This window comes from Lepisosteus platostomus, chromosome 2, assembly GCF_059453375.1.
Source record: "Lepisosteus platostomus isolate fLepPlt1 chromosome 2, fLepPlt1.hap1, whole genome shotgun sequence".
In the NCBI taxonomy this organism is placed as follows: domain Eukaryota; kingdom Metazoa; phylum Chordata; class Actinopteri; order Semionotiformes; family Lepisosteidae; genus Lepisosteus; species Lepisosteus platostomus.
Genome location: NC_142612.1, coordinates 9,105,954 through 9,133,952, shown reverse-complemented (window position 1 = coordinate 9,133,952; position 27,999 = coordinate 9,105,954). Strand labels below are relative to the sequence as shown.

At 35.3% G+C, this 27,999-nt stretch overlaps 1 protein-coding gene and 1 long non-coding RNA gene across 4 annotated transcripts in view; one reads left to right on the top strand and one right to left on the bottom strand.

Moving 5' to 3' along the window:
* Positions 1 to 27,986, bottom strand: LOC148675874 (uncharacterized). The gene is made up of 2 exons (XR_015924905.1): positions 27,754 to 27,986; positions 1 to 1,009 (listed from the first exon to the last, which is right to left on the bottom strand). It is a non-coding gene; the product is annotated as an uncharacterized LOC148675874 (long non-coding RNA).
* Positions 1 to 27,999, top strand: part of col4a2 (collagen, type IV, alpha 2) — a 102,736-nt gene that overhangs the window by 7,002 nt on the left and 67,735 nt on the right. For all 3 annotated transcript variants that reach the window (XM_088597011.1, XM_088597020.1, XM_088597004.1), the window contains exon 4: positions 24,010 to 24,090. In XM_088597011.1, coding sequence (XP_088453137.1) covers positions 24,010 to 24,090 — 81 coding nt within the window. The remainder of the gene's footprint in view (positions 1 to 24,009; positions 24,091 to 27,999) is intronic.

Sequence of the window (27,999 nt, the reverse complement as noted above, 5' to 3'; positions counted from 1 at the left end):
AAAAGTCTACATTTCTTTTATTCTCAGATGTGTTCTTTGAACAATGAACAGGCAACTTCAAGGACAACCATACAGCTTAGCTTTGAATTTGTCTGACACTGCATAAGCCAAAGTGTCAAGTGATTTTTTCAATAGGCCATTATGGTCTATACATTGAATGGGTTGATAATTCTTTATACTTATGTAATGCTTTTCTAGACACTCCATTCAAAGTGCTTTACAGTTAATGGGGATTGCCCTCCTCTCCAACCAATGTGCAGCCCCACCTGGATGATGTGACGGCAGCCGTAGTGCGCCAGAACGCTCACCACCCATCAGCTATCAGTGGGGAGGAGAACAGAGTGATTCATAGATGGGAGAACATGATTGGTAAAGGCCACTGGAAAATTTGGCCAGGATGCCAGGGTAACACCCCTACTCTTTTTCGGGGAACACCCTCGGATTGTTAATTACCACAGAGAGTCAGGACCTTGGTTTTACATCTTATCCAAGGGACAGAGCCTTTTTACAGTATAGTGTCCCTGTCACTATACTGGGGCATTAGGACCCACACAGAGTGCCCCCCTTTTGGCCCCACTAGCACCTCTTCCAGCAGCAACCTTAGGAGGTCTTCTATTCAGCTACTGACCAGGCTCACACCTGCTGAGCTTCAGTGGATTGCCAGTTGTGAGTTGCAGGGTGAAACGGCTGCTTGCATGTTGTAGTACTGTTAGCAGATGACTATGGGAAAACAATAGAATTTCATTACTTTTACAGCTGATGAATGTGATCATGTAGTTCTTATGCAAGTTGTCTTCAGGGAAGGTGAATCTTGTGTTTCTACTTGCAGCCATCTCCACTATATAGCCCATTATGAGGATCCTTGCACTGTATCAGGCAAGCAAGGCGGTCACATGGTGAAGAGTATCAGAGCTTTCAGCGATTGTTGTCCTTTCCTGAGGAAAAAGGCAGCCGCCTACTCCAGATGGGATCTGAGATTCAACTTTTCATTGAAGCAGACAAGCATTTTCTAGAGAAAGATGGATGGGAACAGAAGAAATTAATTTAAGTAAAGAAGACAGAATGGTTTTAGTGTTGATAAATTATTTTCAATGGCAAGGTTGCTGCATAAAATTCAATTCAATAGTTTCAATCTATTTTCAGTTATGACCAATTAAAAAAATCAGTAACTATTGGTTGTAAAACCAGTATCACTATTGGTTGGCCGGTTTAAGTCCACTGTGTATCACTTCTGTTATATACTATACCAAGCAGTATACTGTACTTCACTTAGATTTGAGTAAAAAATACATAGAACATACAAATAGATAAAAGTGTCAGTCACATAAATTAATAATTGTTTATGGGAAGGTAATTGTATGCAGCACTGATTAAAATGTATACACTGTTTGCAGAACTGTATAAAATTTTAACAGAACAAGTAACTTTTGCTCTAGTAAATTTAATTACCAGTAAAATTTGCATTGACCCCTGCAACAAATTTTCCTTAACCTAATGAGACCTCAGTTAATTTCTGCCTGGAATGATGTCCATTCAAACATTTTGTAGTATCTCTGAACATTTATACAGTGGAAACCTGGTTTATGACTTAAATCAAAGCCAAATCTGATAAGTGACATATTGAATAGTTAATAAATATCTGTAACGTATAGAAATTTTGATAGCTTTACTCTGCAGAGGTCCAGACAATGGTCTCCACACAATGGATGGCAGAACCATCTTGTGCACAGCTCTAAATTCATTAGAGCTGGGGCCACCAATCCTGGTTGTGCATAGCCCAAATATTAATATTCACACCTCTCTGCACCCATTCTGACCACACCTTTTGATTGGCCTCTCTTTCTGTCCCCTGCTCCTGCCTCTCACTCCTCCTCCCTCCCAACCTTTGTTCTCCCACTACTTTACCTTTGCTTACTGCCCTGTCTTCTCACACCTGAAGAAGGCTCCACGGCCAAAACGTTGTGTTCTCTTTCTTCTTTTTTTCAGCATGGAATAAACCTATTACTTGTTCCTTTGCAGCCTACGCATGCTGACGCAGCTACCCACCTGAACTACTACCAAATATTAATATTTTCAATCATTAAATCACAGATTTCTAAATATGTAAACCAGGCTTGCATGTGATTTGTTACATTTTTCACTCTTGAGATCATTAGGGACCAAAATCCCAGCATTCTTATTTTTTTTTTAAGCTCTTCTTCCAATTCAGGGTCGTGGGGAGCTGAAGCCTAACTTAGCAAGCAGAGGGCTGTAAGGCAGGATACACCCTATACGGGACACCAGTCCATCACAGGGCGGACATACGCAAACACAGACACACACATTTACACCAGGGCCAATTGTAACGGGCACACCGGGGCATCTTTAATTAACAATTTACATTCCACGCCTGACCTTCTATTTAAACCCGTCTCAGTCCACACCTCTGCGCTCGGAATTGTACAGTCTCCTCTATCTCCTGAGCTCGCCTGCTATCAGCCATCCACCTAGAAGCTTAATCCCTTACTGACTACTTTGGAGACCGACTCTGCCTAGCCCTTTTGGAATTGTTCGCCCATTTTCCTAAGTAGACCGACCTGCACAGGGTTCTCCTTTTAGTCTCGTAACACCAATTTCAGTTTCTCTGGAATTCATACGAGGGCTCCAGCACTGGGAGGAGGAGGCAAAGCTAACCGCTACACCATTGCATGGCCCCTATAGCTCAGCTAATGATTCTTTAAAGTGTCTTTTTAACTGGTGTCGACAAACCAGTATGTATGAAGTTGGCCATTGCCAGCTCTTCAGTCACCCCGTATTTAAGAATGGCCTGTGTTCATGGCTTTCCTTGTGTTCCAGCTGGAGTTAAAAAATGACAAATGACTCAACAGTCCCTTCAGTAAAGAAATATGTAAAAAGGAAGTTCAGGGAAGATCCTGAGAGACTCTTTTCAGCTTTGCCAAGAGAACAATGAAATCCTTTGATCGCTAATGTGAAGTTAAAAGGGAAGTGCACTTTTTTTGGGCAAATCACATATATTATGATGGGAAAAACATTAATTTCTGTGGCATATGTGGGTGTTGACATACAGTATGATTGAAACAGATCTGCTGTTACCAAGGATGACAAATGTTTTAATGCTTTGAGAGCAGGACGTGGGAGAAAATATCAATTAAAAGGCTACTCCTGTAGAATTATTGGAAAATGCCCCAATTAGAAAGAACTTCCTATTGTTTTACAAAACTAGCAGTAATATACGTTTCGAAAATTGATTTTCTTAGATTAGTGTGTTGGGCAATGTTTTCTTCCTTTTTTTGAAAAATGGGGCTTGTAGAAAGACTTTTATGCTGTCAGGTTCTAGTACTGGAGATGGTTGTATGATTATGCAGTTGAAGTGTCAGAAGAGAAATTCCTTCACTATTTTTCCTGTCTTATCTGCATTTCTCTGTGTTACACACCTAACCATTGTGCTCTTCAGTGGGAAAGGATGCGACCGTTGATAATGCAGTGATGTCTCCCTACGATAAGGAATCCTGCATTTACCAGTAAGGAAATTGCCTCTTCTTCCCTGCCAAACGTATCACAAAGCTAAAACAATATGGGGAAGGCCTATTATGTTATATTGGAAAAAAACTAATAAAATAAGCTAAACACAAAAAATGCTGCAGCACTTCACAAGCACATAGGCAATGTATTCATAGTGAAACAAATGTGATCTACGAATGAAACATCTACTTACTGTAAGGAAAAAACAGGTTTATGATAAAGATGTGTGTAAAGATGAGCATGCACATGTTAATCATCAGACATTTAATGTTGTAAACTGGGGTATTGGCATGTAAGGAAAAGGCTATCATACTGTGCCATGCAATTTTGTTAATATATTCATGAGGGTTTTTTTTTTTGCAAAGAGAGTTTCTGTTGGTGAATAGGCCATTCATCACAAACTGTTCATTGATTTTAGAGGAACTAAGATTCCCTTTAGAGAGAACAAAATGTCCAATATGTAAGAAACAATCATGGTAATTATCAATGTTCTGAGGGCATCAAATTGCCAACGTATCTCAGTACTTTTGGACATGTTGCCTTCACCAAGAAAAAGAACAATCATTCCTCCATCATTTACCAACTTATTACATTACCGATTGGGCACCAGAGATGAAATGTCATCCTGTTAACATTGAAAAATTCTAACACCAAGATGGTTCAATGTAGATTTCCGTGTTCAGTGAAGATTTATGTACTTGTTTATGACAAATTTATTTTCCCACTCATTTTCCTATGTTGTTTAGAAAAAGCAGACTAAAACATCTGTTAAGCAAAACTCCTTATGACTTTCCATAAATAATAAAAATGTAGTTTAATCAAGCCCCGTCATGAAATTAGGCAGGAAATGAAGGACTAACCCAAAGGGATGGCCTGATCTCAAAACCCCTACCAGTACCCCATGGAAAACAATGTTTGGATTATTCCTATGAACCATATATAATCTGGTGGAGAGAATAAGTAATTAAACAGTTTTAATGGTAATTTTGTTTTAATAGTAAGAAGAATGTGTTTGTATTTATATATTGCTTTTCATTCCAAAATATCCCACAGGTTTGTACATTTAATCTAGGGTCCACTTCACACACCATTTAAACTTCAGAACAAGTTTTACAAATGTCACTCTTTTTCATCACGTCCCATGTGTTTATCTCACCAAAGCTGGAAGCCTGAGTTGCAGATGTTTATTGTAAGGAAGTATTTGTTGTGTGTCTCTGACACCAAACTTTCAGACACACATATAAAATAATGTACATTTATGTAGGAACATAAAGACGAGCACTTCCTGACAGGAAACATGACAATATCAATACAATTAGAGAGCTATTTAAGAGATTTTAGCAAGCTTAACATTAAAATGATCAGATCTAATGCTTAATGTGGACGTTTGTTATATCCGTCTCATAATGTATGAATGATTAGCTCAGGGGTGAGAGGTAGACAGCTGTTCATGTGTTCTAGTATGAAATACAAAACATCAAGACTCAGAACTGCACAAAATTCTCAAAACTGTTTATGTACTGGAATTGCTGACATTTTATTGAATGGACATGACATACTGTAGTTAAATTTATTATGCTGATTTAAAAGTGCCACATTTTAGCAAAAACCATATACTGTACTAAAAACAAACGTCTCAATACTGTGATAAGTTTCTTTTAATATTTAGCGTTTATTAGAGTGTTCTGTCGACTTTCAGTTTTCCATCTGAAACTTGCTGAAACAAATTATGTTTAATCATCTAAGCATTATTAACAATATAAAAAGTTCCTTTTCTTTTTCTGTCATTTACTGGTGCACTGCAGTTCAGCTTACCCAAAAACAAGTATTCTGTAAGTTTTCCTTAACATTATTTAACTGGGTTCTAGTGTTTGGTAATAAAGGTAATGGGGTCACATGATTGCACTGTTGAGTGTTTAATCTCATGGATGGCTTATGTCATGCCTCGTTTTCAACTCCAGCATAAACCAGGGCTTTGAGACTAGATGTTATCTCATACCCATACAGCACTCAAGAGATGCGGGTCTCATCTGCACTCTTCACTGGTGAAATCCACAGCTTTGTTCAAAGAAACATCTGTAAGACCATCACAATTAACGGACCTGTAGAAGTCATTACATTATGATGCTTCTATTTTATTAATCAAAGCCACCTTTTTTTAGTCTTACATGGGTAGAGAATTAAAATATGAATAAATGCTCATATTCTCATTGCATACTTGTTACTTGAATACTGTATTAAAAAATCATACACACTATTCAAATAGGAGACTGGGAATGAGTTATACTGACATTATTTCTAGAAACAACTCTGTATATTATAAGGTTAATGTATGACTGTAAAAATACTTTTGCCAAGATCTGCTATTTTACTAAATAAGGAATGGTTTTTATTTAGTTTTGTTCTAGCAAACCATTTTGCATGTGTGTCCTGTGAAGAATTGGCCACTACATACTTCCAGCTTGTGCCCTGTGCTTCCAGTTAAGGCTCTGGGTTGTCATGACCCTTCCCAGGAATAGGTTGCTTTCTGATAATGGAAATGATAATGAATATGACTGAAAAACCTCTGTTAGGCTTCACAAGTGAATCCAGACCACAAAGCACAATTGCGTGTCTCCTTATTCATGTTAGAGTGGGAAGCTCTATCAGCACGTGAGCTGAAAAGGAATAAGTAGAGGTGAATTCCACACCAAAAAGACAAAACCTTTTGTCTTAAACAGGTTCCACAGTGGAACTGTTGTGTTTCTTTCTTTTTATATTTCAGGGTGGGCTTGGCTTGTACTTGTTCCTTCTCCTACTTCAGTCTAAGTCTTTTTATGGAATTTGTAACTGCAGAAGTATGAACTTCCAGGGATTACTGAACTATTAAAAAATGAAAAGGAGAACATTGTCTATTTCTAGAAGACATTCAGAATTGTACAGTATTACCAAGAACAGATTTTTCTTGTCCAATGAAAGGGTACTATTCAGCCCTTTACTTACATGCAATTACAAAATATTTAGTCATTATTCTGTGATTAAGCAATTGCTATTTTTGATCAATTGCAAATAACATTTTATCCTGCTGTCTCTCTCAATTGTAAAATGCAGGGGTACATCTCATTGGAACTACTGTATAGTGGTGTGTAAAATACATACACTGTGGATAGTTATGTTCATTTTGTTTTTTCATTCAGATTTTGTTGTTAGTAATGAATGCTGTTTTTAAATATAGTTGTTGTTAAACTGTTCTTCATTTCTTCTGTATATTCAAGAAAAGACTTACATGGCAGACATAATAATATACCATACAAATATATCTAATGTACTTTTTCCTTGCTATATGAATACATATGCTTTTTGTAGCTTTAGTTGCCACAAATACCATTCTTTGTGAATGAACTGATTTGGTTATTTTTTGTCTGAATGCTGTAGTGTTTAAATAGAACATAACTATCTTGAAAATTAAGGTTTGAATTACAATTGTTTAAGTCTCAGATGAAGGAATTTATAGGCTTCCCTGTTTGCCTGAACTCCCACGTCTCCAAAGAATCTTGCCTTTGCTGTACAAGGGTTTCTCCTTGTTTCCTTTTATAGTCCTAATACAGTGCTCAGAGTGTGTTTGGGTGCTGCAACTTTCACTTAATCTCGAAAGGGGGATGTCTCAGCCTTGGCAGAAAAATGCAAAATCAACGCATCTGGCATTTTGTTTTTGCTGGACTTGAATTTTAAAGTGTTTGTTAAAGTGCACACAACCATTTCAGTACTGTTTTTACAAAAACAGTACAGGTAACCAATGGTCCAGTTTACCATTTCCATTCCTAGATTATTAATGGTATCATAATTGCAAGAGCAGCAAGGTGGCACAATGGTTAGCCTTGCTGCTTTGCAATAGAAACCAGGAGCCCTGTTTTCAATTCTTGTGATGCTGTCTATGTGGAGTTTGTGCCCTCCCCATATTCACATGGGATTCCTCCAGGTGCTCCCAGGTGCCCTGAAATGGACTGGCATCCTGTCCATGGGGTATCCCGCCTTTTGCACATTGCCTGCTGGGGTAGGCTTCAGCTCCCCCTTGACCTTGTATTTGATGGTAGAAAATCTATAGATGGATTATATTTGCATGATCCAAAAGTAGTTTTCTGCACATGTTTCGTGCTGTACTTTTTTAAACATACTTTTTTGGCTTGATCACAACTGAGTCGGTCCTTGATCACAGGATTTGATCATTTTTCAAACAATGTTTTCTCTGTTTCATGCCACCACTACGCTTACATCTTTATGCTTAAAGCAACTTCATAGACACCACTTTAATCATTAAAGGAAAGATGATCAAGAGATCTCTTTGTGGCAAACATTTTTCTATAGCCACTTTGAGTGCAATTATTAATGCCATTTTCAGTATAGATTACCTAAGACTTTTACTGGTAATTCTAAAGAAGAATTGTACCAGTCTGTCTCTTTTTACTATGGCTCAGAACCATAAAAAACAAACTAGTATTACTGTGAATCGTGCAACAATGCTGGTGCTTAAAGAGGATTCCTTTCGCATACCACAGCAAATCAATTTTACTGAATTCAATTAGGTTATAATTATGTTACCAAATACTGTAGGAATCTTGTTAAACATGCTGAGCAGGGAACGTCTCATAACCTTTTGTGACCTCCACAGTGCCATAAAAAGGCATGGCACATCATAATTCACTTAATGAAAGTTGATCTTTACATGTGAAGAAGAAACATAAGTGGTTTTTCTCACTTTAAAACAGAACTTTCATTGACTTAACAGAGATCAATGAACATAAATGCCTGACTTTCATGCTGCTGTTGTTCTGAACAGGCAGATGTTCCAGTCTGCTCATACCACAAAAAGCATACCAACAATTTCTACCAGACTTTTCTTTCTGAGTTACACCCAGCAAATCTCATGCTGCTTAATCAAAACAAGGCAGTTGAGGGAATAAACAACTTTTCAACACAGTTCCCACATTATAACAAAAAGAAAGTATTATCCCTTCATTGTAAAGTTGGACTGAAAAACATCTTAATTTCATTATCATTCAAGTTCAACTGATGTTAAAAGAGAAATTTAGTATATATTTTATTCTTCATTCCTAGAAAGAACTACTCAAATGTTTCATGGTTAATCAACCTGATTGTAAACTTTTCCAACATCAACAGTTACCCACATTCTTTGCAATTAATTGTTAACATCTAATTTTTTACAGGTTTTAGCATTTCTTTAGTTTAAATGGAAAGTATGTTTATCGGCTAGGATTGTCTGATTTGCTTGTATAAAGCTAAATCTCCAAAAGTTTTTGTTTTGCTAAAATCTTTGTCCCAAGTTAACCTAACCATACTGGAACAGTATTGTCTCAAGTACTGTCCATATTTAAGGGCAAACCTGCATCCTTGTTTATCCTCATTCTGCATTTTTATTTGTATTCAAATGTTGTCAGTCTATCTGGATCTAAGGTGGCCAGAATAACTTGTGACAGGAACAACATTCTGCCAACATCACTAGAAATGCTCAGTTGACACTCCAGGTAGGGTTAGGATTAGCATTCACAGACTTCCTCAAAAATACTTAAGATCAGCGCCAGATTTTGGGACCCAAGTCAGGTTTCGGACAAATGGTTTTTTGCTCCTTTCTGAAAATGGGGCCTGGATGGCATGGTGCTCCATGTGGTAATTGCAACCCAAAACTGTCAGTTGGATCAAAAGCTGTATACCATACAATATACCATAATACAGAACATAATAACATAATATCTAATAACATAACACAGAACAACATTCAACAACATTGCTCAGTCAGAATAAAAAATAAGTTGTACTGTTGATTCCATTCTTCTAATACAGCATCACACAGCTGATCTTGGCGACATACTGTATTAATCATCCCTGACCTCTGATAACATTTTAGAATCATTAAGCCTTTAAAGGACTTATGTATTAGAATGTGATTAGTTTAATTTGTGTAACTGTAGTATTATGTCATGCCCAGGTTCAAACTCATGATTTTTAACACTGAAGTATGAAGTGTTCTTAAATGACTTTGTGGGATGATGGTATGAAGGAAGTATCAAGACACTCCACTATTTAATCCACTGCCATAAACACTTCATAGATTTAATAAACTGAATCTTATACTGTGGTCTAGGTCAGCTGAAGTCAATGATATTAATTGCCAGATGTGGACCAGTGGAATACATTTATCCCTGAATGAGCTTGTGCCCGTAAGAATGATAATTCCAGCTATTGTTCAAGAACCTTGTTATAAACCAGGAATATATCATACAAATATCAAACAAATGGGAAATTAAATTACATTATCCACACTTAGAGTAGGACAGTTTCAGGTCTACCCTGAAGGAAGAAATGACTTTTACAGTTTTACATGTATTGTATACATCTGTGTAACATTTACTCATGTTGACCTAGGATGTCTGCCAGCTCCTAAGAATAGGAATTATATACTGTATGCAATAGACGAAGTCCTTGCAGTGTTTCAGTTAAAGCCATGTTTAGAGCTGTACCTCAGCAGAATGTGGAGTGAAAGTGAATGTTTCCTCATGGCTTTGTTTGACATAGCTGAACTTATGGATTCTGAAGGAAGTACAATTCTCTTTGGGCTACAATGTAGAGAACATACTGTATTGTGACCTTATTTGGACCTTTATAGATGTCTACTGTTACAGTGTTGACTGTCCGTTTATTATGATTTATTGCAAGATTATTATAAATGATTTATCATACATTAATAAAAATGCTAGTATTATCACAAATATCAGAAAAGGGGTGGGGATTTGACACCTTTCTTATTTCATTTAAAACTCTCTCTGAGGCTCATCTAAATTGTTAAGCATACTGTACCATGCATTCTGTCATTATCCAGAAATATAGGAACCTCTTCAAGTTACTAAGTTCTTGAGGTTAAGAACTGGGTTCTAATTACTCCAAAACTGACCAGAATCGTTTCAGATTCCAACTCCGAGTATTTAATGTAAATTAATTTAAATTATTTAATTTTCCACATGCTGAATTGTCTTGTTTGTTGCATTTTAAAGCCAACAAAGATCTTTTGAGCCAAACTTTAGTGATAATTGTAATCCTAAACTGTACAAGGCAGACGAACGTGTATTTCGAATAGGTTTCTTCTAGTATCAAGTATACCAGTTAGAAAGTTTATGATGTAAAACAAGTTTATGATGTAAATCAAAATATCACAGCAAAATGGGTCTTCGGTTTTCACTGTTCTACCCTCACATACTAATGTGTACCTATTATGATTAAGTGACACAACCATTAATTCTTCCTTAGAACAATTCCTTATTTAAGTACAGTAGCATTACTCTACTGTGTTATCATTAGATAACTCATTGGTGATTGCCCATGATCTTACTGCTACAGTATGTGTTGTATTACATTTGTGCATCTGTGGTGCATTAAGTAAGAACAAGTGAAATGCCTGTGAAGGACATTCAGGTTTGTAAAAGAATATACTGTATATGACGGCATTACCAGAAACTCCATAAAACAGATGGATGAGCATTTTTTGGAATAATAATAGGATTGTGAACAAGATTTGTAAAACATTCAATCCATTGTTCTTTTTCATTTTAGAAGTAGAATATAAAGTGATTTTCTGGAGAACTATACAATAACGAACTATAGTACCTATTGGGTGTTATGTTTCATTATATTCTCTTAATGCCTATATTCTCTACATTCTTATGTACAGAAGCTAATTAGCACCAAGAAGAAAAATTTGTGCATTTAAACAAGGTAGTATTGCATTAAAATGAGGTACTTTTGCATACCATATTCAAATAAATTTATTGTAAGCATAGTCTAAAAGCTTTTGAGGTTTTGGTGTTTACAGATCAATCGACCAACAGTGAAAGTAACAGTAAGTCAACAGTAAGTGTAAATCTCACTGACAAGTCATTATAAATGAATTCTATTTAGTGTTTAAAGAGTAGGCAAAAACCCATATAAAGTATGTTTCTGGAGTTTCTCATCAAGAACATATGCTAACATATGTTTGTAAAAAGCTGTATCATTTCTATTTCTCAAAGAAAAGGCGAAAACAACACACTTTTAACCCAGTAATGCTCACTGACAGGGTGTTCTACTTCTTCTATACAAAATACAGTACACATGTTCCTTTAGATGAATTATTTTGCACACAGAGAAGTGTGAAGATATTCTTCTGTTGTTAAATGCAATGCTACTTCGTATGGGACAATATAATTGCATATCTATTGCAAGATGTTAATATAGTAGGCAATATTGTTCCTGAATTAAATCTCATTTTATCACAATGAGATCTCATATTAACACAAAAAGTAGCAGTATAACCTCTTATATAAGTATGAAGGTGCCTGTAAAATAAAAATGATATTCACCTTCTTCAGCTGTAGAGAATAATCTACATGTCCTACTGCAATATCTTGAATAGTGTACTTTGGGGATTATTTATTTTTGCATACGCCAAGTCTGAACATTTCCCATGACCTTCATTCAAGGAAATGAGAAGTCTGTTATATGAGATACTATGATTTGCCCGCAATTACAAATAAGGTATGTGTGCAGCCTGCTCAGTCAGATAAAACAAATGTTATTTTTTTGTCTGTTTTAGGCTGAGTACTAATAATATATGAAAATATTACCCATGTTAATTTATCAGCCAAGATATGTACTGTATACTTATGACACTCTGGTTTCCTCCCATGGTCCAAAGACATACTGGTAGGTTAATTGGCTTCCAGGAAAACTGGCACTCATGTGAATGTGTGTATCCTGTAATGGATTGGTCCCATCTAGGGCGTATCCCGCCATGTTCAGTCATGTATTGGATGAAGCAGTTAGAAAGGGGATGGGTATATGCTTATGGCATTAGCACACAGGAAGAAGAAATAGAAATAGTGCTCTTGCTATGTGATGTAAATTGATTTTGGTAGTACATACTCATTTATAGTACTAAAAGACTAAAAGTTTATAATTAAATAATCAATCATTTTCTTATACTGTATAATTTTGAACATACTACATTTGCATAGTATTTGTGCACTGTAGTCTCCCTCTGTTTTTTTCTATTTTTAATATTGTACCATGAATTTACTTTGATTTGCTAGTCTTCCATTTTAATGGACTTTACTTCTGCCATGATATTATTTAAATATGTAGCTGTAACATACAGTATTGATGTAATTAGGGTTCAGAACTTCATGAAGAATGATAACTTGGAGTAAAGTTTGCCTTGTCTCTCTCCTAAAAGCTCTCTTCAATGACAAAATGTTGGTGTGGAATTTCGTGCAACTACATTACTTTATTACACAACCTGGGAAATAACAGTAGCACTGGGGAGAAAAGGTGCTGTTCGAAAAGGTATCCAAATGCGATCACTGGCTTTAAAAAGGGGTTTTGAGTTCAAAAGTGGTGGTTTGTTTTTAGTTAAATGCAGTATGTGGTTTTAGTGTAGCATTCCTCTTGTGAACTAAGAGGCTGACTTTCCCAATGTTTACAGTTTCTGAGAAACTGTAAAAAGAGAAAAGAGAAAACCCCAAACATTCATAATGAAAGCTCACATTTCTGTAAACAGCTTGTTAATTAAACCTCTAAATTACTGTTATCATGGCTGTGTTTCAACCTAATCTTATTGTGGTCTTACTTGGTTACTTACACAGTTGTGACTATTGTAGATGTTTGTGAAGAATGGACATAGATATACTGTAGGTAAAGGAGTATACTTGACAACACTGTTTCCAATTCCGTCTGGTTATAACACATAGCTTTCTGATTTCTGACCCTTGTCCTTTTTACATTTGTAGGCCTGCTCTGTGTTTGCAGTAGTGCATAACTCTTGAGCTGACATACTTTGAATTACTATGAGATAAAGGTGGATGTGATATGGCAATTTTGGATCCTGGGAACTCTATTCAGAAAAAACTCAGTGCTCTAAAGGTATCCAGGCATACAAAAGATACAGTAGGTGTCTACTTTCTGCATACTTGCTACTTTAAGCAGACTTGCTAATCTTAATTTAGGTTTTATATGGGGGTTTTGATCCTCTTTAGAGTCTAATTAGAAAATATAAAGGTGTTCCAAAACTACCTACAGATTACTGTAGGAATTACCAGAGACCATTAGTGTAACAGAAATAACCAAGTCATAATATAATTGATTGCTTTACTCTTTGCAAATGGTTTACAATTTCTACATTATGTAAATCACAGTAGATACATAACAGAAATGAATCAAACTACAAATAATTAGCTTTAATTAACTGTGAATCTCTAAAAGCTGTTATATAATTATACACTCCTGTATGCAATGTAAAGTTTGTAGCAGCGATATTAATTTTTTTTGTTTTGTTTCATTACATTTTGCTAGCAATTCTATTTCATTAAGTCAGTTTTGCTGGTATTTTCACTGTAGGCTTAAGTTACTGTCAGTTTTATATTATAAAACCGAATTTTACAGCTTCTGTGAGATCTTTTGTGATTCATTACCATCCCTTTGTTTGTTTAGTTTCGTTATTATGATCGGAAGCCATAGCTCATAGGTTTGTGGTTTTAGAAGTCTGATCTAGGGGATGAACTTTGGATAACTTGAGGACAGGATGTGATCACAATGGCATGCAGTCTGGACCATAAGTCTATCCTAAGCTGTATTTTCACACAGATGAGAAAGCACCACAAAAGGAAAGTAGTGGGAATGGGTACAATCTAATTTTCTGACAGTAAAGTGCTCAGATTTTTGGACCTGTGCAAACAAACTTCTCACAAATTCCTCTGACTTCAAAGGCCCGCAAACATGCCAAAATCAAAAATAGGCATTCTTGTCTTAATTCCTACTTTTGCAAGAAAGGTTTACATCACCTGCCTATGTGTTGTTTTATTTCTTACTTGTTCCATGTTCTGTTAGATCAAAGATACTCTTCATTTCTTTCTGCTTAAATAAGTATTACTCGTCATAATAAGGAATTTCAGAGAAACGATATTAGATGGATCTTTCTTTTTTATCTTTCTTATTTTCTGCATGCTGATTTTAATCAATTTTTACCATTACAATAAGCTTGATACTTTTTAATTCATAAAAAAATCTACATAAAATGTTAACGTTTCTTATTTTTTTGTGTATTGGTCACAACTTTGCCATCAAAAAAAGAAGAGAGAAAACGTTTCGGCCGTGGAACCTTCTTCAGGTGTGAAGACACCTTCTTCAGCGACACCTGAAGAAGGCTCCACGGCTGAAACGTTGTGTTTTCTCTCTTCTTTTTTTCAGCATGGAATAAACCTGTTACTTGTTCCTTTGCAGCCTACGCATGCTGACGCAGCTACCCACCTGAACTACTTTGCCATCATGCCATTAAGCTTGCAAAAAATTTGTCACGACGAGGGGAAAGGTTTGGATTAAACTCTTTACGACAAAGTCTAGCCCTCAAGAAGAAATAATGAGGTTAATATCTCAGTCTGGCAGATAGTTTCCAAGTCTCAGAACAGTTTTCAGATCAGGTTTTTTCTTATTATTCTTCCAAATTCTCTATAGAATCATAGCAAGGGTTTAAGTGTATATCTCACATTAGGTAAATATTTCGGGTGAGAGTGGGTTCACCCAAATATCCATAATACAAAAGAAATAATAAAGGTTTATTCCATGCTGAAAAGAAAAGAGAGTGTTTTGACTGTGGAGCATTCTTCAGGTGTCACCTTTTGACATCCTTTCCTTTCAGCATGGACTAAACCTTTACCTGTTCCTTTACAGAATACGCATGCTGACACCACTACATGCTTGAATTTAGTTATCCATTAATACAAGACTATAGCCAAGTTAAGCAACTACAACACTACAACCATCTTAACACATAACCCTGTCCTGTCCTTGCCTACTGAAATCTTAAAACGGTCTCCATATCTGCAGACATTAAAGTAACTCCAGTGAGTGGAATTATGAAAGAGAGCTTATTTGTGGTGTTGTTTAAGGCTTGATTTCAAACAATGAACAAAAGTGTTCCTATTTTGAGTACAAAACAGTGAACCTTCTGGTTTCAGTGAAATGAAAGGGTACAATTTTATCGTTTCACCCACGAATCACAGCTTCTTAAACTGGGCATTTGGAAAGCCATGAATTCCTCTGCTTTTTCTGTAGAAAGTGTTTCAAAGCTGGGAGAATGATAGAATATTACAAGGAAGGCAAGAACAGTCACAATCAATTCCATGCATCCTGTCAACATAATTGTACTGGTTTTTTCCGAGTGTTCTAGCTTTCTTTATGGCTGGTATTGGTTTTGTGATGAAGCTTTACACATCATTCTAAAGAGTTCCTTTGTAAGGTGTCCAAAACTATGCAAGAATTGCATCATATGGTGGATTTGCAGTAAAGAAAATTGCATTCCTATCAGTTCATGTCCTCCCTGGCTGCCTCAGACATCCCTGTGAGATCCTACCTCTTTTGTGACAGCACCCAGCTGTGATATCAGGACTTTCTGCATTTTGAGGGTTATCTTTGACCAGAAGCGAAGCGTGGGCAGAGTTAAAAAAGGATTCCTCCGGTGTGGAGGATGACAGCAGGTCACAGCAGCACAGGAAGAGCTGACTGATGCCAAAGCTGTCTGTACTAACAACAGAATTCTTGGTGGTTTAGAGATCTGTTTTTACAGCTTGGGAAGATTAATGGATTGACAAATTATATTTTAATATGTCAAAGAGTGTTTTCTAGGGAATTCAGAGATAGCATAGGTACTTTTAAATGATGATATAATAGGATATTTTCAACCTTTTGGATAGGGTGGCTTGATTTCTTTTTATTTTTGCAACATTCTCATCATATTGGGTATCAGTAAAGGAAGCGCTTAACACTGTGAGATATACTTACAACAGAAGCTTAGGGTTTGCAATTTTTAACCCTTATTTAAAGGATTTACTTAATGTCAACTTTATGCTCAGAAAGTATCAGGCATGTGTGCAATGATATATCAGAAAGTCTGCTCTGATGTTATTACTTCAAATAAACCATAAAAAATATGGTCTAAAATCGGTCTAAAATCAGTGAAGCATATACATTTTTAATTACACTCTCTTCTACGATATCCAAGCAAGGGAGGACAGCTCGAATACCTGGTATAAAATACAACCTTAGGTGATTAATGATAAGAGATTTAATGAGTAGAGGACTGAACTGCACATTCCTAATGAAGAATGTGAGGGTGATTTATTCAATATGCTCTGCAATCTGGAGTATTTTAGCCTAAATTTTTATAGTGCTTTTAAAATATGAAAAAAAAATGTTGCCTGCATATTTACACAGCACCTGTATCTGTTTATGTTTATTAACACAGAGAGCTGTGTTTGGATTTACCCCCAGAAAATGAAACGACTTTCCAGTTTCCAGATGTGTCCCAACAATGTTTTCTTCTCAACAAAGGGTTACCATTCAAGAATTGTTTATTGCTGAAATGTATCTGTTTAGTGAAATAATGTGAGAATTGTTAAATTTCCGGGTAGTCTGGGACCTGTTTCATACAGTAAGGGCCAGTTTGAAGATAATTATTAATAATTGTGATTCAAGTCCTAATGATTTTAGAACGCGAGACTTATCTCTGAATACAATTTGCTTTTTCCATTGTCTATAGTCACTAATGTCCTCCAGTTGGGGTTATCTATAATGGATACTCCTACTCTGTGAAACATTCACTTATACACTTGGCAATAAATGGAAATCTATTCAGGTAGAGCTGATCGACAACAGCTTCCACAGATGATCACTTAAATTATTTACATGGAGCTAAACAGCACTACAGGAAGACTGAAAAGGACAGTCTGTTCTGTCTTACAAAACTCTGTGTTCTCCATATATGTACATGTGCAAGGAGAGAAAAAACAAGCTTTATCCAATAACTGAAGACAGATTATGAAATATATAGAAACAAAGTTTGGTTCTTTTAATATCATATTATAGCTTCAGTCATAGAGCCCTTAATATTTTGGGTTTAATCAATGCTGTTTCACTCATTTTCCATGCATAGCAAGTCTGCATATCTGTGGAACAACTGATTTCAGCAAATAAATGAAGTGGTCTGCATGTACAGTATATACATGCCACAAAATTTTTATATCGTTATTTTTAACTGAATTGTCTATATTATATTGAAAACTGTTAGTACTTGTTTCCTTGCGTTTCTAATGGAGAGGTCCCTTGGAAAAGGACAGAAGATAACATGACTTTTAAAGCTCTGCAAAACACCAGCTGAGACAGGATAAATCATAGATCCTGAAATGCATTTTAAAGTTTAATTTGGCAGAATATAATATTTAAGTATCGCATTGTTCATTGTTTATTTGTTCTGATGGGCAGCAGCCATTTTGATCATAACTGAGCATCACCATACTCTCAACAGCATTGGGAAATTAATTTTATTTTTTTGTTTGTCATTTACATTTAGCACGAAAGCATGCAACTTTTGTGGTTTAGCAAAAAGAGCTTTACTCAGTGGTAAACCAAGAAAATACATGGCTCAACACAATCAAGGCTTGGCATGGGATACACAATCTATTTCTCATGGGAACACATACCATTTGTTAAGTTCACCAAATAAACAGTTTGTATAATCACATTTGGACCCCACACTCTTTATATGCTGCCTTTAAAAGTGAAGCTTGCTTAACCCTTGTAAATCTTTACTACAGTAAACCTTTAAAGCACTTTTGCCATTTCTCCTAGTTTTATCATGCTAGTAATACCAATGTACTTTGTTTTTTGGGGATTCCCACTGTTTGTATCGTGCTTTCCCTACAATACAGTTCCTCTTTATGCTAGTGGATCACTTCACTGTTCTTCAGTTTACTTTACTTTTATAGTAACATCCTTTGTAAAATTTATATGGTAAAATAATCAATGCTTACAGTATATCCCGTTATCATGTGTGAATTTACATAGTGAGATTCACTTTACCATCTAACGGAAAGAAGAACATTTTCACTTTATATTATTTTTGGCGCTCAGAAGTAGATTTTCTTTTTCATGAATACAACAATTGTATTGGGTTTGTTTTTATAAAACTGTGAATGCAATTTTTTTAGGACCTATTATGCAATTAACTATTAAATCTTTAAATGTAAATTACTTTACACCATGAATTGTATTTGATTAGATATGTTACATCCTCAGATCTAAAAATGTGAAAGTCGCTAATTACATGTAGAAATGGGCCACCACTGAGCTGAGGAAGAACAGAAGTCTTTAACCATAACTATGATGGTTAGACTCTTGTTTGTTTAAAAACACAATGTGCAGCCTTCTTTTTGTTGCCTCGTGGGTTTGATTCAACTTAAGCTGAATTATTACTGGGTGTGATTCTAAGAAACGATAAACTACAGAATAACATCTGTAAAGACCTGTATTATGTAATTGGATTGGTGAATTTAAGTTTCATAGCTACAAAGAGAAATGGGAACTAGATGTAGTTACCCCATCATTTCACTGCAAAAAGAGAAAGGTCAATGGAAGACTTCATTCCCTCTAGAAAACAGACATCATGGGACTTGTTTAGTATCTCTATCAATCTACTGTCTTAAGAAACACCAGTTTTTTACCCTGGAGGTATTATGAGGCAAAAAAGGCAGAAAACCATTACACTCAGGAATCTATTAGGTGGGCTGTACTTTATGTTCCCAAAAGGTAGGAAAAATCAAACAGTGTATTCTTACTTAATGTTGCTACAGTATAGCACGCAAAAAATGTACATGTACGTTACTTAAGCATCCAACAGTATCCAAACATGTACAGCACTTTCATTACTTATCCCACCTTTTTTAAACAATGATGAAAAAAAATTAAACAGTGCAAATATTTTTTTAAAAGCATTGGAATGTTCAGACCCCCAACATGGAGACCAGTATTTTGTCTTGCATTAGTGGCAGACATTGCAAAATGTTAAGAATGCTGTCTGTGTTAGTGCTGCTCAGGTTAATGCAATCTAAAATCATGTAATCCACATGTCTTCCAGCTATATCCATATACTGTAGACAACTCTTGGGGTATCTGGGTGGTCTGTTATGATTCTTAAGATGAAAGGTATGCAGTGTTCATTTTATTATTTGCAAATGTTTGGCTGTGACAGATAAATAATGCTTCCCGAAAATCCTTTGTTCCACTTCCTAATCACGTTCTGTATAGTGAAAGTCAGAAACCATTATTCATTAACCTTTAGAACTACATATGGAACCCACCTAGTATTCCAAAAATAACTGCTTTTCCTAAGCTCTCCCCTGAGTGTTGTACATAATGAAAGACATTAAAAAGTCAGTTAATATTCATACTGAAACAATATAAAGAGACAAAAACTGATTCACACACCCCATGCACCGTACCTCCTAAGAAAACTGAGCTCTGTCTTTATATTTTTTTTAGGAACATTGAGAAATGGTGCATTTTGCAGACGCAAACTTTTAATTAATTAAGGCATTTGATATTTTACGCGTCACGAAATGGAGAGGAGTAACAGATGCACGTCTCGCTCCTCCTGGAACTAAAAATAAATTTGACATGAGGAACACACTTCAATACTAAGAAAGGAAAATACATTGCTGTGTAATGCAGAATATGATAAGGCTATTTTCAGCTATTTAAAAGAATAACGAATTATTCTTTGTTTATGGACGATAAGCTTGAAAACATATGGATGAGACAAAACACGCTGCACTAAAACACAAAAAAAGAGTCTGAAGACTAATAAGGGTCAGCAGTCTTCACCTTCTTGACTCAACTCCCTGCGAGGAAATTACACAGTATCTGTTGAAAGCATGAAAGGTCAAGATTTTTATACCTATAACGCCTGGTGTGTTGTGTGTTCTTCAAAGTAATCATTTGATGACAAGTACATAAAAAAATGAATTTAAGTTTATAAACATTAAACTTTTTATAAACATTTAAACATTGTTTTTAAACAAACATCATTGTTTCTATAGACTTGAAGACTTTACAAGGAAATTCTGAAGAATACTCAACTGTAGTCCTCAGAATTCCGTCTGCATTATTCATTTTGCTTTTGTTCACGTCGTCCCATACTTGAAATAGCATTGTATTTGTGCATTGCAAACAAAACATTGTTTATTGTTGCATATACCGTGTCTAAAAAGATATTTACAAAGCTGTCATGAGACGAGCGTGAGACCAGTTTCCAGATATTTGCCTTCAATTATTTGCAATAGAGTTGTTTCGCCACAAGAATGGTTCAAAACAAAAAAGAAATGTATTAACAGCTTCCTCCGTTTTTTTCTTTTTAAGAAAAAGATATTTGGAATAGGAACAGGTAACAGTTTATTCCATGCTGAAAGTAAAAGAAACACAATGTTTCAGCTGTGGAGCCTAGACATACTCCAGAGCAAAAATGTTCCCTGGATGTCTGAAAGTTATTGTAAATATTTAAGCAAATTGGCCTCATAGGTGTAGATGAGTGAATGATTTTTCTTTTTTCACCTAAGTAAACTTTTGGAATTACAGCAAGTACTTATTTAGAAAGACAAATGGCAGAGCAAATGTTACAGAAGGAAAAAAATACCTTGGATGTCATCCTCTGTGTCATTTTCTATGCTTTCAGAGTACCAACAGTGATGCTTTTTGAGGTCCTGTTAGTCTCAGATAACTATAGAGTTAAGTCAAAGATGAAGGTTAAAAAGGAATAAAACTCCTTACATTCCTTGTGGAGAATTAGCTTTTGTTAGTTGGTGGCATAGAAGCATAAAAGAACCTCATCTTGGAACAAAAGAATCTTTTTGCAGAAAGAGTTAGAAAATCAATGATCTCTTTGTGTTATAATACTCAACATATTGTGAATGTAAAATAATTTACATTCTTTTGATTCCTTCTATGCTGTTTGCAGTTCTTTTACAGAGGATACCATGTATGAAATACTGTATTGTATTAGAATATATTGTATTAGAGTATACATTAAAGAACAACGGTGCAGTCTTGAAAAATAATGATATCAATGTAGATATTATAATGACATGATAAAATCCATGTGATATTAAGGCAGAAAATGCAATAGCACCAGGTTTATGAGTGTGGTTTGCGATATTAATATAATACATTTTTGAAAGTCTGTTTTCAACAAGCAATAATTTCATTAGACCTGCCCATCCATTTTCTTTAACACTTTATCTAATACAGGGTTGTGTGGGAGTCGGAGTCTATCCCGGCAAGCAACAGGCGCAAGGCAGGATACACCCTGGATGGGACGCCAGTCCATCTTAGGGCACTGACTGCTACAAACACTCAAACCAGGGCCAATTTTCCCAGCATGTCTTTGGACTATGAGAGGAACACCGGGAGAACATTCAATGCAAATAGCACCCTAGGAACTTAACCCCAGGCCTCAGTAAAGGCAGCAATAGTAACCACTGCACCACACACACTGCGTTCATTAGATCCTCTGAACACAGTAAAATTAATGATCCCATATTAACGAAGCATGATAATTTAATAGATTACAACTTTTCTGTTTTTGAGGAGCATCACCATGGCTTTAGTGAGGCATTATAATGCTTCAGTAATATAAGTTTATAGTTCAAAATCATTAACAAAGTAAAAGGAATCAGGTAATCGGGCCTCACCACCATCATAAACCTATGATAGTGTTAGTTTTTTATTAATGGAGCGATAACGAGAACCTTGAGATGCGTAAAACGTGAAAGTGCAGTTAAATTAGTGATTTTTTTACTCCAAAGGGAATGATTTACATTGTGACTTACATTAAATTAATTTTATAACACTCTTTTCCAAGTAAGTGACAAAGTGTAGTACCTTTTCAACTAAAACTGCAAAATCAAAAAGTATGTAAATTAATTTTAACAAGGGTCAGAGATACCAGGTGTACTTTTGGAAACTTTAATATATCCAGGAATAAAATTATGGATTTTACTAGTTTTAAAGTGTTTACAGTACGTGTTCATTTATTAGGAACTCGCAAACCTCTTTTCTAACAAGTGAGTGAGCTGTAATCAGTAACATTTTCTTATTTGCAAGCAGTGCTGACAATGCAATGAACTGTACTATTAAGTAATCTGCACATACTGCAATGTTAATGAGGGGGATCTTAAAGTTTCCCTCATTTGCATGCAGTCCAGGCAGCTGAGATGGTAGGTAAACTCATAGCTTGCAAGTCTGATGCACTGGGAATAAATCTGACTATCTAATGCCTTGGTCTGAAAATTTCACATATTTGCATCCAGTCTAGGTTGATTAAAAAAAACATAGAACTTTTATGATTGGGATATCACCTGTGATAGGGACTCACAATTGCATTAATTAACCTATGTCTTTTTTTATGTGAATAAAAGAAACCATCAATATACCTGTTAATTGTATGTTCCAGAAGCACATTGCTAACATGAGGGGGAAAAAAAAAAATTATTTTATAATTTATAATAATTATCACACATTTATGAAATTCTCTTCTATTTACAATAAACTAGATAAGTTAAAATCAGATAGTTGATTATATCCTTATCGCAAGATAAGAAATGATTGCATAATTACAAGACACAAACTCTCAATGCTACAGAATTTGAGCAGACTAACTGTACTTTCAAATGGTGTTTAGTCATAATGAAATCTTGCAGTTTTTCAGTTCTATCATGCAATTGATTTCACAGATTAAAGTAAGTCAATTAATGATAATGTAGGTATTGCATGACAAGTGTGCTATCTCCTAATTATCACAAATTGAGATAATTTACTATCTTGTGATAATGATGTTATTTTTCTATCTTGTAATAAGATAATTTTCAAGCAAATAAGTAATCATTCCATAATTTCACGATAATTGAGAATTATATGAGATGTACATTAAATATTTTTTCCTTGATGGCAGCAACAGAATTTCATAGTATGCAATAGCAATTTTTAATGTAAAGTTGTACATGAGGGTTTTAGACCTGTGAGAACTATATTTCTTGCAGATGAACCAACAGGTCACAGACAAATGCTGTGTCCCTTTGTTGCTTGTGAAAGCTGGTGAGAATTTCCAAAAAATAATTAAAGGGAAAGGAAAGAGAATTGTTCTCTTGTTAAGCAGGATAAATTGCTCCCCTTCTATGCGTTTACTTATTAGTTTTCACCAGGCTCAACTTTCGACAGGTTTCATCATTTGAGTGTATTACAGTCAGTCTTGAGTAATCAGTTAAATCAAACTTACATCAAAATCATGTCAAGAAATCCTTTTGCTTCTGTTAAAAACAAACATGCATAAATAGAATACTATGTTTTTTTTATGCTCACTATATTGGTACAAACTATAATGTGACTGTATAACACTGAGTCTTTTCTGTGTATTCTTTTCCAAGGACATGTGCTGTATGAATTACTTGAATTAAATGCAAATACCAGGGCTTCAAATCTCAGAAATGTTGATCAATCAACAAATTACAAATTAGCGACAATACAGCTAACTGAAAGCTCTGTTTGCTACCATTGATGGAAAATGTTTTTCCTCATGTCTTGCAGGGTGGAAAATCATACTCTGGGCCATGTGGTGGAAGAGATTGCAGTGGAGGATGTAAATGTTTTCCTGAAAAGGGTGCTCGGGTAAGTAATCACTTCAACTGCATTTTCTTCAAGGGTCACTGTGAAAATCATACACTTGCCACACCAAGCAGAAGCTGCAGATGAAGCTGATGGTTTGCTAAAGGTAGCAGACAGTGCAGAAAGAGCTGCTATAGCATGAAACAGTAATCTTTAATCTTGGGCTTGAAAAGCCACAGTTCTGTAGGTTTAAATACCTCAGTGACTAAAGGCTTGGAAAGAGTAATAATTTGGGTTGATAAGTTAACAATTAATTTAGGCAAGTCACGCAAGACCAAAAAGACAAAATGGGTACAAAAACACATTTTGCTACTGACTTCATACAAAAGGGTATCACTGTTACAAACAGGCAACACGGGACATATTTGAGTGAAATAAACTATCACTGATGATATGGGTCTAAGATAAGTATGATTTACTACTGAGATGCTGTGAAAATCTATCTTCTTCATTTGAAAAAGGCTTAACAATCAAACCTTTTCTTTGTACTTTTCAGCATAACCATTACTTTTTCATTTATATGTATAAACAAAGAATGATCCATAAGACATATGTTTACAAGTTTGATTCTGCTGTTGTATCACGGCAAACATACTTTTAAGATGCAGCATTTCTGACGTATGCATTTTTCCTCAGACATAATACCTGCATCTTGCTGAGTCAATGTACAAATAAAAATGTAAAAAGGTTTTTGAGGATCTGAGCTTGTGTTATCAGAACAGACCACTACGTGCACAGACTAAACATCCACCCTATAATTAACAAAGGCTGAAAGCGCAGGAACATCTTTGGATAGCATAAACTGATGGAAGACACTACCATATCTGTTTACCAAGGGCAGGCATATTCACTGCTTATTGACGACTCTGTTGAGACCCCAAAAAGCTACATTTTGGTACAATGAAAGCTGTCCTGTTCAGCAATGAGATATTCAGGGCGTTAACTAACACTGTTGCTGGTTTTGGGGAGCTAAATGTTAGGTCAGTACAGGCTATTTCACACAACATTTTTGCTTTACACAGTAGGGCTACTTTTAACAAACAGCCTTAGGACAGGAAAAGGTGGAAAATAAAAAAAGTATCTTCCATTTGAAAGTCGCCATTAGCACCAACACTACAGATCAAACAGCAGTGTGCAGGTACAGTAACTGCAGCGCAAAGCTTTGACCTTGTGCAACCTTCAGTGGAAACAGTTGTTGGATAATGTCAGTTTGAACTGGGCAGGTGAATACTAATTAATGCTGCTCAGTGAAATTCCTTTTCTAACCATAAATGTTTAATAAATGCTTAGTGAAGCATTGAGGGAGTTGCTTTTAGTTACAATTCTAAAATTACGTCTTGGAAAGAAAATAAAAATTCATTAACTAGGTGATTAAATACCAATGGTTAGGGTGCTGGTGAACTATTACATCAGGTCAAATCGTGATCTTCTGTATGTATTTTTTTCTGTTTCTACAACAAAAGTAGTTTGATTCCTCTATGAAAGGGTTTCTGTGACAAGTAGTGTATAAAGGGATGCCCTCCAGTCATTTCCCTAGATTTTGTTCTTATTATATTTATGTTCTTATTATATTATGGAAGTATGTCGCTGGTTTCTTTAAAATATTTCATCAGAAAATAGTGTATTGTCCATGATATGAATGAACGGATTAAAAGCTGTCAACATTTATTAAAATATATTATTGATAGTTTGAATAATGATTCAACAACAATCAAAATATGGATTGAAATATGGAAGTGCCTTATAATGTATAAATTGAAAGGTATATACCCTTTTGCACTGTAATTACTGCTCCAAACTGCTGCCCAACCTTAGAACGCTAGACAGGTTAGAGCAATGAAAACTAAAAATCACAAAACCTCTTTGGGTTTTAAAGTAAATCAAACAGACAGCTATCAGGAAGCTTGTGAATTAGATGGTCTTAAGTATACCTTTAGGATTTGTGGAAGACTGGGAAGATTGTCTATGACTGCATTGCAGGATAAAGCTTAAAGCTGGTTAGTATTTATATTTTTGTTAGTTCAAGTTGGTGCATAACAGTTTAGAGACTCTAAAGTTGCAGTGTAATCCCTACCCTGTAGCAAACACTTAAAAATATACAGCAATAATACTATGGTGTTAGTATTTTTCTCCCTAAGAACTTAAGTGCTTTGTAAACCTCACAGTATAAAAAACCTATAAAATATTAGTCTTACTTGTGTATTGTGTACACCTTCTGTGTTTTATATTTCATTCTATATTGTAAAAATTTCAAACTGCTATCTAGACAAAAAATACTTGATAATTTTAATCAGTAGCAACAAATTAATAAAAAAACAACTAAGGTCATTTTAATTAATTAACTTTATCTTGTGTGTTTATTATTGTGTGTTCCTTCCTAAATTCCTTCCATTTTTGCTGCCACTATATAGAGTTAAAATGTACATGTGCAAAGAATGTTTGCAGATTTTTGTGTAATTTTATTTTAATGTCTTGTTTACAAATGTGAAAAACAATGCATATTTCCATGTAGAATGTTAAGATAGCATAACAACCATCCAGCCTTAGGTTTACATTATGTCTCTCTATCATCATCTGCTCATGTATGCAATTTATTGCAGCTGGATGTACTCTTGAGATTTTCTTCTGTTGAGCCAGTTAGAGATTGAATAGTAAAATTGCCTTCAAGATGTCTTTTTTCTTCAGTTACTTTCTTAAACATGGGTAGCTTGGAGAGAACTTTACAACTTCTTGACTTTGATAAGTTACAAAAGTAAACTCCTGTATCATGCTAAAGGAATTCAGTGAATGTGTGATGGCTCCATTGCATCAAAGTATTGACTGAAATTGTCACTCGTAATCTGTATTCTTTGTCATTCTTCGGTGCTTTTGTTTCTATGAACAAAACAAATTCAAGCAAAAATCTTACACTTCCTTTAGGACATATCCACAATAATAATATTTTGTTAAATTGTGTTTTATAGTTTGAGATTACTTGGCAAATTCTGCTTTGTCAAGATTTGAATGGAAAGTTTTTAAAGATATTACTCTAAAGGTTCTTTCTTTTTTATTTTAAATGTACAGAACACAAGAAACTACAGAGTTTATTTCTATTTCTTGAACCGAGGCCAAGTCCACATCCTTCCTTTTTACGCATCTTCTGTTTAAAGGATTTGTAAATTATACAAGTCGGGAAAAATACGTCGCAGATGTCTGGCTGTAGTTACTTTTGCCTAACTACAAGCACCTCTGTGATGTCATTATATCTGGATTACATCTTGTTAGGCCGCGAGACAAAAAAGTGTACAAGTGAATGTTTATCATACTTGTAAACAAAGAAATATGAAAAGACGTTATTTAGTCTGTGCCATAAAAATGTTTTCAAGAAGAACCCTGCTCCAGGAGGGACTGTTATTCAATGCATGAGTCATTAAGGGTATATAAAGTTTTTTTTATAAACCAGTCTAGAAAGTTCCTTTAGTATAAGGCCTTAAGGTTATAAAGTCTCCCAAAATTTACCTGCTGGCATCAAAACAGATGGGAAAATGAATGTGAATATTTAAATGACAATATGCTCGACTAGCAGTTTCCCATTCATACACACAAAACATAACCACATTTTATTTCGAAATCAGTTCCTGTTATCTCTAGAAAATCAGACACAAACACAAACTCTGAAGGACTAACGTTATGTTTTCTGTTTATTTGTACTTAGCTGTGTGAAAGAGCGCTATCTGTCTGTCCGTCTTCTTTTCCCGCGTTGTTGCAGTCTGACTTCCGGGTATGGTGGCCTCATTGGTCCAAACCCGATACCTATTTTCAGCTTGGCTTTGTAGCGTCAACGCTGAGCGGTGCATGCGCACATCTTCCGGTATAGGAAGTACCATTTTTACAGATAGTTAAAAATGAGTAAAAAAAAATCTTCAGGGTTGG